This window comes from Eubalaena glacialis, chromosome 19 (assembly GCF_028564815.1).
Source record: "Eubalaena glacialis isolate mEubGla1 chromosome 19, mEubGla1.1.hap2.+ XY, whole genome shotgun sequence".
NCBI classification, from domain to species: Eukaryota; Metazoa; Chordata; class Mammalia; order Artiodactyla; family Balaenidae; genus Eubalaena; species Eubalaena glacialis.
The window spans coordinates 26,595,642-26,610,193 of NC_083734.1; the positions used below are offsets into that span (position 1 = coordinate 26,595,642).

Consider the following 14,552-nt stretch of genomic DNA (forward strand, 5'->3'; position numbering starts at 1 on the left):
ATTGGTTTGGATTTTTTTGGTATTTAAAATCTGTTCCTTGTCAAGCATCGCTCTTGAATGGGTAGGCAAAAGGGTGGCTGATCCAGGGCCACGTGCTGGGACCAGGCTAGCCTAACAGTCTCCACTTTGATTTGATATACGAAACATGGCCACCCTTGGCAGAATATGCATACATCTCTTCTCTCATGCCACCCTTTGCCCCTTCCATTACATTTGAATATCACCGAATGACAATGATTGTGTTATAATTATTAGGTATCAGGCACCTGCCCCCCAGAAAATATGAGCAGCCAGAGCATAGTGAAGTCTTTCAAGCAAAGTCTGATGCACCTGTGGTTGTTGAGAAGTCTTACAGCGTAAGTCATACTGCCTTGAGAGCCAACTTGAACCCAAAGACCTACTAGAACTGAGTTGTTATGTATTATGACATTGAAATAATATCTATAGTAGTTCTTTTTTGTTGGAGCATGTGCCCTCATGTCTCTGACATGAACGAAGAAGTCTTTCCTCCCTGCCTGATACTTTTTGAGTTAGTTCAACTCAAAGCATTGTGTATATTGGAGCTTGGGGAAAACATAGACAAGTGTTAGATTCAGCTCTGACCCTTGAGCTTTCTGTCGAGTTGGCTAGACAAGACCAACTCTTTTTTTTCCTAATTAATTAATTAATTAATTTATTTATTTTTGGCTGCGCTGGGTCTTTGTTGCTGCGCGCGGGCTTCCTCTAGTTGTGGCGAGAGCGGGGACTACTCTTCGTTGTGGTGTGAGGGCTTCTCAGTGCGGTGGCTTCTCTTGTTGCGGAGCATGGGCTCTAGGCGTGTGGGCTTCAGTATTTGTGGCTTGCGGGCTCTAGAGCACAGGCTCAGTAGTTGTGGCGCACGGGCTTAGTTGCTCCACGGCATGTGGGATCTTCCTGGACCAGGGATCGAACCCGTGTCCCCTGCATTGGCAGGCGGATTCTTAACCACTGCGCCACTAGGGAAGTCCCAAGACCAACTCTTAAAGCACGGTCAGTTACCAAAGCTCGTGACTCAGGTCAGATTGAAGTAGGAAAAGCAAGGCCAGGGTTGCGATGAGAGTACCTTCACCTGGAATGTCACCCAAGACCCAAATTCAGCTTTCAACTCAGTGGAAGGAATGTGTTCATGCCTGAAACCTCTGCCTCAGCAAGATCCCTGGGATACAGTCATTTCCTAGCATTTGCATTGGGGTTACAGCCTTGCTTCAGGGATTTAATGCATTCTTCAAGCATGCAGTTGGGCCATAGTCCAGCCAGAGCAAGGAACCAAAATTTTTGTAATCACCATTGACGTGGGATCAGGATCATTTAAAGAATATAAACAGCAGCTGAGAATGAAACAATGTAAAAAGCCAGGTGTGATAACATTTGAGGTCTTTCTCGAAGAACATACTATTGTATTAACCATAGCACACAAACCGCTCACAGGACAATTTATTCTTTCTCTCACGTGAGGGCTGGAAGGATGTGCCACATTCAGCATACTGGCTTGGCTGGAGAAGCAGCTCTGTCAGGGAAGTGGGGAAGGTATGGGAGGCCAGGCTTGTCTGAGAAATTTCAGTTTGACATGAGAGGTTAAGGAAAGCAGCTGCTAAGTGCGCAGAGGAGGAAGTATGGCAAAAGCAATGTCCAAGGAAATAAACCACAAAACCTCTGCAAAGGGATGACTGAAGGTAAGGAAAGGAGCCAGTTGTCTGGCCATGTGGTGATCAGGGCCTGAACGTAGAGAAAGAGCAAAAAAGGAAGGGGTAGAGTGGAGATGCTGAAGAAATAACTTACTTTATTTTATTTTATTTTTATTTTTGAGATTGCATTGCTATTTTTAAAATTATGCTTCTTTTTTTTATTTATGAATTTATTTATTTTATTTATTTATTTTTGGCTGTGTTGGGTCTTTGTTGCTGCACGCGGGCTTTCTCTAGTTGCAGAGAGCAGGAGCTACTCTTCGTTGTGGTGCGCAGGCTTCTCATTGCAGTGGCTTCTCTTGTTGCGGAGCACGGGCTCCAGGCACGCAAGCTCAGTAGTTGTGGCTCACGGGCTCTAGAGCGCAGGCTCAGTAGTTGTGGCGCACAGGCTTAGTCGCTCCGCGGCATGTGGGATCTTCCTGGGCCAGGGCTCGAACCTGTGTCCCCTGCATTGGCAGGCGGATTCTTAACCACTGCGCCACCAGGGAAGCCCCAAAATCATGCTTCTTCACTTGCCTTTAAACGGGAATACCTGAGGGAGTCCCAGTTCTGAGCAGCCTCAGCCTGGAGGACAACGCCAACACATGGACTGTATCTAGGCTCTTGAGGATCAGGGTGTTTAAATTCAGTCCCCAGCTTGAGTTGTCTAGGGACTTTTTTCTTCCTGTGAATTTTAGAGCAAAAAGGTCACCCAGCCTCCCCCCACTTCCACTGTGCAGGTAAGGATGTTGAGATTCAGGACTGTCATTTGTCACATTTGCTCCAGGGGGTTCACAGCTCACTGTGGGGAAAGAGGGCCAGAGGTGCAAGTAGGCAGGAAGGTCTCAGAGAGTGTCACCCTGACCACAGAGTAATTTTTGATACCCCATCATTAACACTGCATCCAACTATAAAGGGATTTGTTTACAATAAACACCAACTTAAAAATGATTTCTTACCTTATTAATAGGATCAGTCCGTGCAATCAACTTGTTCACCAGAGTCTTCTGAAGACATAACAGATGAATTTTTAACTCCAGACCATGAATATTTTTACTCCTCAACTGCTCAAGAAAACTTGGCTCTAGAGGTAAAAAAAATTTTTTTTAATAAATTTATTTATTTGTTTGTTTTTTATTTTTGGCTGCATTGGGTCTTCGTTGCTGTGCTTGGGCTTTCTCTAGTTGAGGTGAGTGGGGGCTACCCTTCATTGCGATGCGCGGGCTTCTTGTTGCGGTGGCTTCTCTTGTTGCGGAGCATGGGCTCTAGGCGCACAGGCTTCAGTAGTTGTGGCACATGGGCTCAGTAGTTGTGGCTTGTGGGCTCTTGAGTGCAGGCTCAGTAGTTGTGGTGCACGGGCTTAGCTGCTCCACGGCATGTGGGATCTTCCTGGACCAGGGCTCGAACCTGTGTCCCTTGCATTGGCAGGCGGATTCTCAACCACTGCACCACCAGGGAAGCCCCTAGAGGTAAAAATTTACAGTTCAGGATAAAGCACATCTTCAGCTTTCTCCGTTGCCTTATTCCTTTAAAATTATTTTTATTAAGAAAAATAGCTTACACGTAAAAGTATATAATGTCAATTTATCAGTGTTTTTGTGTGTTTTGAAAAAACATGTGAAAAATAAGATTTTTGATAATGAAGGTCGTAAGCAATTTCTCCCAAAATTGTGGTTCCTGCATTTGTACAGCACTTTGTACTTCTTTTTTCAAAATACTTTCCTTCATGTTACCCAATTCACACATCCTTCCTGAAGGGAAGAGAAGGCAGCCTGCTGTTATTCCTCTGTGTGAAGAAGAACTGGCGAACACAGATGTAGGGAATTAGCCCTGGCCTGGCCAGCTTTAGTGGTGAGACAGAGCCAGGAATAGAGGCACAGTGTCAGCAGTGAATGTGAGGCTGTCCAGTACACAGGGCTTTGTCTGGGATCTGCCTAGCTTTTGCAAGAACCTGTTTGTACAGAGTATTTTCATTTATAAAATGAAACTTATTGGATTCTCTTATTTACTTATGTTATTTTCACCTCGCCTGTCCCCTAACCTGCCACTTTTTTTTTTTTTTTTAATTTATTTATTTAATTTATTTATTTTTGTCTGCACTGGGTGTTTGTTGCTGTGTGCGTGGGCTTTCTCTAGTTGCGGTGAGGGGGGCTACTCTTCGCTGCGGTGCGCGGGCTTCTCATTGCAGTGGCTTCTCTTGTTGCGGAGCACGGGCTCTAGGTGTGCGAGCTTCAGTAGTTGTGGCACATGGGCTCAGTAGTTGTGGCTCGCGGGCTCTAGGTGCAGGCTCAGGAGTTGTGGCTCACGGGCTTAGTTGCTCCGCGGCATGTGGGATCTTCCCGGACCAGGGCTCGAACCCGTGTCCCCTGCATTGGCAGGCGGATTCTTAACCACTGTGCCACCAAGGAAGCCCAAACCTGCCACTTTTTGAGGTTCTTTTACCAATATGGAAGGTACGGTAGAGGAAAGAGAGAATTGTACATGTCAATCACAACATTTGACTGACAAGAAGAATTCAGTGATGCATCAAAAAGCATAGTTTCCACTTGTTGGCACTTCTGAAAACTCAGAGCAATTCTCCATTATTAATCCTTTAAACATTCTTGGTTTTACGGTGGACTGGGACATTAAGAAAATCTTTAATAAAAATATATAAAGTATATATACATACATATGTATATACATGTAACATGTAGATGTATATAAAAAGTATAACAGAGAAAACTACACACATCTTTAGTGTACAGCTCATGAATTTTTACATGCTGAACACACTCATGTAGCCAGCACCCAAATCAAGAAATAGACCATTCTTGATCCCCCAAAAGACCTCCTTGTGTTTCCTCCCACTCCCTGCCTCCCCTCAAAGGAACCAGTGTTCTGACTTCTCACCCCATAGAGTAGCTTTCCAGTCTGGGCCGTTTTTCCTACCCTCTTTGGCTTTTCTGATAAAGCTCCCAGGAATCAGAACATCTTTGTTGGAAGGTTGTGGTGAGGAGGGGATGATGAAGGGAAAAGTCACCCGATTCCACCTCTAAATGGGAGGTGGGGGAAGGCTTGTTGTTGAGGAAGAACACATAGTACAAATAAGTTCTTAATGTCTGTGATGAAGGTTTGTTCTTTTTCTATAGAAGATGAAGGAACCTTATGAAGATTTTCAAGGTTTAAGAACATCAAGAAATTCTCTCTCCACCTTCTGATGATATGTCTGCCTCCAGTGACCCTCCTTTCTTTGCTCTTTCATTCTTTTGTAGACCCCAAGTCCCATTGAAGAAGACTTTGAAGGAATACAACATGCTTGTGCCCGACCTCAAGCCTCTGGTAATAAGCCCTCAGGGCAGATTCCTTTGAGAGTCCCTCATCTCTACTTTCTGTCAGATCACACATGTTTAGAGCTGGAAAGGTCCTTAGAAATAACCTTCCAGGCCTTCCATTTTACAAATGAGAAAACTTAGGCTCAGTGATTTCCCGTGCCCCTCACTAGTCTCATGACATCCATACATCATGTTATTTATACCTCCCCTTGCATTCTTATAGCATACGTTATAGCAGTTGCTTCTTCTTCTATTTTCCCCCTGTAGTCTCTTTCCCTAGATTTCAGGCTCTTTTGTGGCACACAGCAGGTGTTCAGTTATCTTTGCTGAGCTGACCTAAGGGATTGACCTAGGCCACACAGCTAGTTATTGACACAGTGACAACCAGAACTAGGTTTCCATGTCCTTCTCTACCCCAAAAGGCAGAGTTTCACCATCATTTTCCTTTGGTTGCTTGGCATCTTAGCAAAGGGTTAATAATAGCTAATAGTACAGTCAACGTAACATCCTTCGCTTGGGAGGCCTTGGGTTCTATATAACTTAGCAACTGCTTCCAGTTACATGGAAAGTTAAACTTGGATCAGCAGCTGGGGTGTGACACAAGACAAGATACAAGTGAACTACAGGTTCTGATACAGGCATTTTAAAAATTGTGCACTTTTGCTCTTTTAAGGTATGCAACCATCCATTTTTAAAACCAGGGTTATCCACCTACCAAGCCATGTAGCTCGGTCCAGGGTCGTGTCTCAACAGTCTGAACCCGGGCTGGGTGGGTTTAGGTTCTGACCATACTCCCTTCCTCCTGCTGCATACTCCAGCTTCCATCTCTAACCTGATTCAGGTCCCCGTCACAGGCACAAGCATTTTAAGAAGCTGTAAGCTTTTAGATGAACAGTTAAATTCTCAGGACAATATGTATTTAAAGTTCCCAAACCTGGGTCTCTGGCCACCCAGCTCTTTCTGTGGAGCCTCTGCCCATGATCACTCTCTGTGTGAGCCTGACCTGTACATGGCCACTTCACTAGTGTTTGGAAGAGAGTTGAGTAGGATAGAGAAGTTATGGGGCAGGCAGGTCAGAAAACCAGGGCTAGTTGGATACAAACATCTAAAGTACATGTAGAAGCCGCTGATTTCTACTCTGCTTCCTCCTTTTAGCCCTTCTCCTCCCCCTTTTTCACTAGGGCTCTGATATATCAATATATCCTCTCCATACCAGGCAATACAACAGGGGTAAAAGTTGCATACATGCTGGGTTCCAAGCCCAGTTCTGCCACTGATTTTTTTTCTGCATTACCTTGGGCATGTCACTCCACCTGAGAGCCCCACTCTCCCTCCATGTAAAGTAAAGGAGAAAGTTAGACTCTAAAATCTCTAAGTTCCCCTCCAGGTCTAAATTGTGCTTATTAGGAATTCATTTATGCTTTCCAGGTGTTTACGCTTTCTAGGCATTTGAAAAGGGGTGGAAAGAAGAAGAACCCCTATGCTTCTCCACTGGTGGGGTTTCAGAGTAGCTTGGCTTCTGCTGAAGGTGGCACTTTTATAGTGGGCCTCCCATTGCCTACCAGACTACCTCCTGGACCTAAAGAATGGCAGGGGGATCATGAGCATTTGCCAACGGGGCAGGCTGGTCTGTCTGTCCTCTTCTCTATAAACCAGAGCTATGTAATGGTGGGAAGGAAAATGGATACTGGCCCCGTGTGTCCAGAGACCTTACTGAGAGTTGGGGAGGAGTGACTTCAGATGCTTGAGGCCAACGAGAACAGAAGACAGTTGAATTAGCTCCTTAGTACTCAAGACCACATCCCCACTCTTTAAGTGGTGTTTGGTGGCCAAGAGACACAGTTAATGTTCTGGGAATGCCCAGCTAATGGTCTTTTCTTTTCTTTTTTTAAATTTTTATTTATTTATTTAATTTTATTTATTTTTGGCTGCATTGGGTCTTTGTTGCTGCACGCAGGCTTTTCTCTAGTTGTGGCGAGCAGAGGCTACTCTTCCTTGCGGTGCACGGGCTTCTCATTGCAGTGGCTTCTCTTGTTGCGGAGCACGGGCTCTAGAGCGCAGGCTCAGTAGTTGTGGCGCACGGGCTCTAGAGCGCAGGCTCAGTAGTTGTGGCGCATGGGCTTAGTTGCTCTGCAGCATGTGGGATCTTCCCAGACCAGGGCTCGAACCCGTGTCCCCTGCATTGGCAGGTGGATTCTTAACCACTGCGCCACCAGGGAAGCCCTCATGGTCTTTTCTATTTGGAATCTTTAGTGAACAAACAGTTCTTGGTTTCAACGCCCCCTGGTGTCTGTTGACAGGAACCAGGTCAGTTTGCCTTCCTGAAAAGACAAAACAACATTTGTCTCCAGAAATAACTGTGCAGTTATAACTGAAAGGCCAGTAAATGGCTTGATTGTATTCTGAGAGTCAGACTATAGTTCTCCCCTCTGAGCAAGGAAAATAAGCTTTCAGAGCAAAAACCTCTTCTACAGTGCTCACTCCAAACCCAGTTAGGAAGCACTTTGTTTATACAGATTATTTCTTATTCTGGACCAGACCAAGGAAAATTCTAGAGAATGAAAATAATAATCTGGGTTGGCAAAAATTCACTAAAAAATGCATGTACTTTATTCTTTCAGGTGAAGAAAAGTTCCAAATGAGAAAAAACCTTGGAAAGAATGCTGAAATTTTGACCAGGTCTCAATTCCAACCTATACGAAGGTATATGCTATTATTTTATTCACAGTTTCAGACTCATAGAAGTAATGTTAATTGATGGTTATGCCCCATATTTATATGTTGCTCTTCTTCAAATATAATAGCCACCATGTTATAACAGTAAGCTTTGGGCAGCTTAGCTTTGTTAGGACTTGTTCAGCAGAATTGTGAGGGGTCGTGAAAAGGAGTTGTTATCTGTATTCAGATCCTGACTCTGCTTTTCTAACTTGGTCAGATTTCTCAACCCCTCTCTTCTAGCTCCCCATTTGTAAAATAGCGATAAGAATCATCACTGGACATATTGTTAATTGAAAAAAATGCATAACAATGTATGTAATTTAATAACGTCTGTGTAAAAATGAGAGGGAAGGGAGATACCTCTAATCCTTGTAGCGTGTCAACATTTCTGGAAGTCTATACAGTCGTTAACTCTGGAGAGAGAGTCCAGAGGTTTTGCTTTTTATCTTATAACCTTCTTTGCTGTTGGAATGTTCTACCATAGGCGCATACTATTTTTGAAAGAAAAAGCTACTTTGTTTTTTTTTACTTTTACAAATGAAAAAGAGAAATTCTGTCTGGTTAAGGAAAGTTTCTGTAGACAACATTGAATTTTATTTTTTCACCTCTCTTAAATAATATATTTTCAATTCTATTGAATAAATGGAAGATTCTAAATTCAAAAAAAAAAGAATTCTTACTGGGAATGTTGACATAGAGATTAAAAGTAATAATATGACTTCTGGGCATTTACCCAGAGAAATGAAGGATTATGTTTACCCGAAAACACATACATGGGACTTCCCTGGTGGTCCAGTGGTAAAGAATCCGCCTTCCAACGCAGGGAACATGGGTTCTATCCCTGGTCAGGGAACTAAGATCCCACATGCGGCAGGGCAACTAAGCCCATGTGCCACAACTACTGAGCTTGTGCGCCTCAACGAGAGAGCCCGTGTGCTGCAAACTACAGAGCCCATACGCTCTGGAGCCCGCGCACCACAACTAGAGAGAGAAAAACCGCATGCCACAGCTAGAGAGAAGCCCGCACACTGCAGTGAAGAGCCTGCACTGCAATGAAAGATCCTGCATGCCGCAACTAAGACCCGATGCAGCCAAAAAAATTTATTTATTTAAAAATAAATAAATATTTAAAAAAACCAACACATACACGAATGTTTATAGCAACTTTATTCATAATAGCCAAAATCTGGAAACCCAGATGTTGTCTAACAAGTGAATGGTTTAACAGACTGTGGTACATCCATACCATGGAATGCTCCTCAGCAATAAAAAAAGAATGAACTATTGATACATGCAACAACCGGGATAAGTCTCCAGAGAATTATGCTGAGTGGAAAAAGCAACCCCTGCAAAGTTATTTACTATATGATTCCACATTTATAACATTCTTGAAATGATAAAATTGTAGAAATAAAGAATAAATGAGTGGTTTCTAGGGGTTAAGAAAGAGATGGGAGTGGGGGGGAAATAGACATGGCTATAAAAGGGCAACGTGAGGGGTCCCTGTGGTGGAAACGTCCTGTATCTTGACTGTATCAATGTCGATATCTTGGTTATGATATTGCTCAATAGATTTGCAAGATGTCACCATTGAGGGAAACTGGGTAAAGTGTATTTCTTAAAACTGCATGTGGACTTCCCTGGTGGTGTGGTGGTTAAGAATCCGCCTGCCAGTGCAGGCGACATGGGTTCGAGCCCTGGTCTGGGACGATCCCACATGCCACGCAGCAACTAAGCCCGTGCGCCACAACTACTGAGCCTGCGCTCTAGAGCCCGTGCTCCGCAACAAGAGAAGCCACTGCAATGAGAAGCCCGTGCACCGCAACGAAGAGTAGCCCCCGCTCGCCGCAACTAGAGAAAGCCAGCGCGCAGCAACAAAGATCCAATGCAGCCATAAATTAAAAAAAAAAAAAAAGAACTGCATGTGAATATATATACAGTTATTTCAAAATAAAAAGATTAATTAAAAAACTAATAATAGAGGCAAAGTGCCTGGTACAGTAGCATTCAATTTACTTTCTCTTTTCTGGACCTCAATTTCCTTATCTATAATAATGATAGCTAGTATTTCCTAAGCAGTGACAATATGCCAGGTACTCTGTTTTGTCAAATTTAATTCATATAACAACCCTCTGATTTCGCCAGTACAGGAAGCAGAGGGTTTTTTCCTTAGGTTGTACAGTTAGTAAGCAGCTGTATCATTAGGATAGGCTAGATTATGTTACGTAACACACGACCCCCGGATTTTAGGGGCTTTAAAACAACAGAAACTTGTTTTGTGCTCATGCTCCGCGTCCATCACCAGGAGTGATCTGTGCTGTATTACCTTCCGTCAGAAATCCACACTGAGGGAGACTCCATCTTTGTGCTGCTTCTCTTACTGAGGCAGGAGAAAAGGGAACATGGTGAACTGTGCACTGGGCTTTTAAAGTTTCTGCCCCAAAGTGAATCACATCACTTTCACTTGCATTTCACTGGTTAAAACAAGTCATACGGCCATTTATGTAAATTAGGAGGGCCAAAAAGTTCTACATTGTGCTCAGCAGGAGAAACAAATATTTAGTGAACAGAATTAATAGTCACAACTCAATCCAAAATCCATGCTCTTTCCTTTATACCATTGGTCTCACAGGATTGTGCAACGATTAAAAACGTGGAAACATTTGGAAGGATTTAGCGTGGGATCTGGCTTATAGTTTGTGTTTGAATATTGAAAATGAATCTTAAATATTGGTTAAAGTAGAAGCAGGTCAAGTTTGTCTTCAGAATTCTTTTCTGGCCATTTTTTGGCACAAGCCTCTCTTGGTCTCCCCTGATACTCCATGCCAAGAAGCTGTTTCACAGTTGGTAAGGCCCCATGGCTGTGCCCTTTGCTCCATCATCCATCCACAGCAAAGTTCCCATGCTCCGTTGATTTCCTCAGGAGCTTGCTCAGCCAGTAGCATCATTGGCTGATTTCAGATGGGCTGACCCTTAGAGAGTATTTATTCAGCCTCTGAAGAGGAAACAGAGGCCCAGACATCCCTGAGAACATGTGGCTAGTCAGTAGCAGAGCCAGGATCAGAACCCTCACTTTCCACTTCGAGCTTAGTGCCCTTCCAGCTGCCTCTCACACTGGGCCAGTAACTGGTGCCTTGTACCACGTTATTGCACTCTGCTGACAGGGGATTTATATAATTTTCTCACTTTCTCTCTTACAGTACTGAAGACGAACAAGAGGAGACATTAAAGGAGTCACCAAAGGAAATGAAAGAGAAAGACATGTATGGCCACCAAAAGTTGCCTAAGGATACTGTGCACAGTCTTGGTTTTAGGGGAATAGTATTTCCTTGTTTGTAAGAGTCTGTGTTCTTCCCATTTTTATGTATACATTTAATGTGAGCCTGTTTCTTCTTTCACCTAAAAACTGTTGTGATGAGTGATCTAAATTAATAGCATCTTAATCAAGGAAACACAGTGATAAGAAGAATAGAAATTTATACTTGAGGTAGATTAAATCTGTTTGCCATATAAATAGACTTTCACCTATGGAATTTATTTTTGGCTGCTGAGGTATGTTTAAAGTTAGTATCTCATTTTAAGATATTCTCTAATATTCTCTCTAAGATATCTTAAATATCTTATAGATATCTTATGGATATTCTAAGATAGTCTCTGATTTTGGCCACTTGCCAAATAAAGATTTTTGTGAAGAGCATCTTTAAAAAGTACCTCTTAGGAATATAGTGTTTGATTTTTGTAAACATCTCCCAATTACTCTGTGCTTTTAATTCTTTAGATCATTGACAGACATTCAAGACCTGTCTAGTATCTCCTATGAACAAGACGGTTCTTTTAAGGAAGTCTCATGCAAAACACCCAAAATAAACCACGCGCCTACTAGTGTCAGCACTCCGCTCAGCCCGGGTAACCACTAGCAGGGGATGTTCTGGGAAAGGGACTAACAGCCCCTGCCTCGCTGGCTATGGGAAGCCAGGCTGCAGGGGCAGACCCGCAGTGTTTTCTCACAGTACAGAAGGGTTTCTTTAGGGCCAGAGCTGAAGGGGATAATCCCATGGGAGGCCAGGTAGCTGTGGTGGTGGTGATTAACCAGCTATAAGGAGATTTTTAAACTCTAGCAATAGAGACATGCAAATGCAGAGTCTACTTTGTACTTGAAGCACTGTTGAATTTAGTGCAAATACATTGGATTCTCTAGAGTTTGTAACTTAAAACAGTACCTTGTGCTTAAACATACATAGTTCTGGGTCCTGCAACTGCCTACAGCCAGCATCAAATATCCTGTCTCTAGTGCCCTTTTTTCCAGTATATTTGTGGTTCAAATAATCTCCCTTTAGTCTCTCCCAAGTTTAGAGACTATCATCAGTGATCAGTGATTATTTCAGTTATTGACAATTTGGAAAATCCCTGTTCCAGGTATAGAGTTTTGTGGGGGCTTCTTTTTGTTGTTTTTAAATAATGTAAAAGATTCAGACACTAACTGCCCTCTTTTCTACAACAGGGTCAATTTCTTCAGCTGCTAGTCAGTATAAGGACTGTCTTGAAAGTATCACATTTCAGGTTAAAACAGGGTCTACGTCATTCTGGAACAGTCAAGAATCTATAACTCTCCAAGAGAAAGCAAAGAGCCTAGATTCCCTTCTTACTTCCTCTGAAACTCTTCCTTCAAGACTGACTAATCTCGTAAGTATACCGACTCTGCATTGCACACTCTTGGAGTGAGTCCAAAGGCGTCAGTGATCCAAAAGGCCAAGATTTCTCCATATCTGTTTTACAAAGAAAGCAAGAAATAAGCTGGATCCTCTCCAGGCTTCCCTGGGGCTCCTCTCTGAGTCTGTATTGTAGAATAGATCCTGGGTTTTTGTGCCCTTTTTTTTCCCCAAAGGTAATGTTTGTCGATTTCTCGAAAGATCCATCCGCTGCGATAGCTTATGATGCATTGTTCATCTGCATTGTTCTTTCTACCTAACCATATCTTACATACTAAGAGGAGGCTCGAGTTCTACTGCCTTCTTGACGCCGCCTCTGGTTAGTTCTGTGAGAGTTTCGATTGATCTCTACCTTCTCTGAACTCCTAAACCAATAATCTGCAGTAAAGACACTTAATGGTACCTTCTCCTTGCTTCCTTCCCCTCCCCATGCTGTTTGTTTGTTGGTTTCCTTTCTCTCCCTCCCTCATACTTCATATGTGTAGTCTCTTCAAGAAAACTAAAAGTTCCTTACTTGGTTCTGCTCATTAAAAACCTGTTGACTGACCTTTCTGTAGGCAGATTGATTACTTGTTTGGGCCTCAATGAAAAATCGACTGTCATCTTCTCTGGGCATCTGACTCACAAAAGGTCTCACTCTGAAGTAGGGAAATAAAGAATTTTATGCTCTTGTTCAACAAACTGTTAATGGGGCAGGTTCTAAGTGCCAGGCACTATGCCAGGCCCTTTTCTAGGCATCCAGAAGTGAATAGGAAAGTCCACGCCCTGAAGGAGCTCACTGCCTATTGAGAAAGACTGGCAGGATGTAACACAGAGGTAAAAACTGAGTGCTGTGGAGGCAGAGAGGGGTGGGAAGGCTTCCAAGAGGCGATAACATTTGAATGTTTGACTCAGTCAACAAAACAAGTAGCTTCTTCCATCAATGATACACAAGATTAATCTTGGAAATGATTGAGCTTAATGGGCCTTTTTAGCTTAATACATGTGTCAGTTACCATGTTTATGTCTTACTTGTAGAAAAGATTGCCTACATTTACTGGAGCTGGTTCCTCCAGCATTGCTAAGGCACCTGACACATCATCCCGTGCCACTCAGAGGAGGAGCCTGCAAAAAGGTACCCTGTGTTTAATATTAAAATACAAGTTCATAACAGTAAACCAATTTAAGGGAGACTTCATCTCCTCTTTGATGCTCTAGTAGATTCAAACAAAAATGCTAATTTCCCCTGACTTCCCCTGAAGTAAAACATACTCATTATAGAAAACTTAGAGAATACAGAAGAGCTTAAAAGAGAAAACCACGACCATTCTACCATCATTTTTTTAAAAAGTTTTTTTTGATGTGGACCATTTTTAGAGTCTTTATTGAATTTGTTACAATATGGCTTCTGTTTTATGTTTTGGTTTTTTGGCCACGAGGCATGTGGGATCTTAGCTCCCCAACCAGGGATTGAATCTGCACCCCCTGCATTAGAAGGCGAAGTCTTAACCACTGGACTGCCAGGGAAGTCCCTCTACCATCATTTTTTAACCTCTTGTAGTATTTTGATGCATATCTTTTTTATATTTTTAGAAATATACCCCCAAATATCTATATATATATCTATATATATATATAGATATTTGGGGGCTGTATATATATATATTCTTTTTTTTGGCATAGTTGAGATCATATAGTGTATCAGCTCTGGCCTGCTTCTTTTTCTTTAATGATATATTTTAGGATTTCCACTTGTCAGTAAAAATTATTCATAAATATATGTGATGGCTGCATAGTAGTCCATTCTACATATGTTGCTTAACCATGCCCTTATGTTGAAGATTTATGTTGTTTTCCAACTTTTGCTCTTTGTACAGAAATCTTTATCTGAACCTCTGATCTTTTCCTTAGGATAGAGTCTTAGAAGGCAATTTCCAGCTCAAAGGGTATGAGAGCCATAACAGCTCTTGAGGTGTAATTGCCTTTGCTCCATTAATCTTATTGTCTTGTGTCTTTGGTACAACTCTTAGAATTTCCCTCAGGGGGATAGAGATATTGTGAACTATGCTGAGGGGTTTTGGTTAATGTTATAATTGAGCCCTTAGGTGAAGGCCCAAAGTATGGTCTCCCATATCCCCTGGCCTGATAAT

At 42.6% G+C, this 14,552-nt stretch overlaps 1 protein-coding gene across 5 annotated transcripts in view; it reads left to right on the forward strand.

The window, feature by feature from the left end:
* TEX14 (testis expressed 14, intercellular bridge forming factor) overlaps positions 1-14,552 on the forward strand; it is a 174,196-nt gene that overhangs the window by 147,369 nt on the left and 12,275 nt on the right. For all 5 annotated transcript variants that reach the window (XM_061176383.1, XM_061176381.1, XM_061176382.1 and 2 more), the window contains 8 exons: positions 256-356; positions 2,653-2,772; positions 4,937-5,003; positions 7,618-7,699; positions 10,915-10,977; positions 11,493-11,620; positions 12,216-12,397; positions 13,441-13,537. In XM_061176383.1, the coding sequence (XP_061032366.1) occupies positions 256-356; positions 2,653-2,772; positions 4,937-5,003; positions 7,618-7,699; positions 10,915-10,977; positions 11,493-11,620; positions 12,216-12,397; positions 13,441-13,537 (840 nt within the window). The remainder of the gene's footprint in view (positions 1-255; positions 357-2,652; positions 2,773-4,936; positions 5,004-7,617; positions 7,700-10,914; positions 10,978-11,492; positions 11,621-12,215; positions 12,398-13,440; positions 13,538-14,552) is intronic.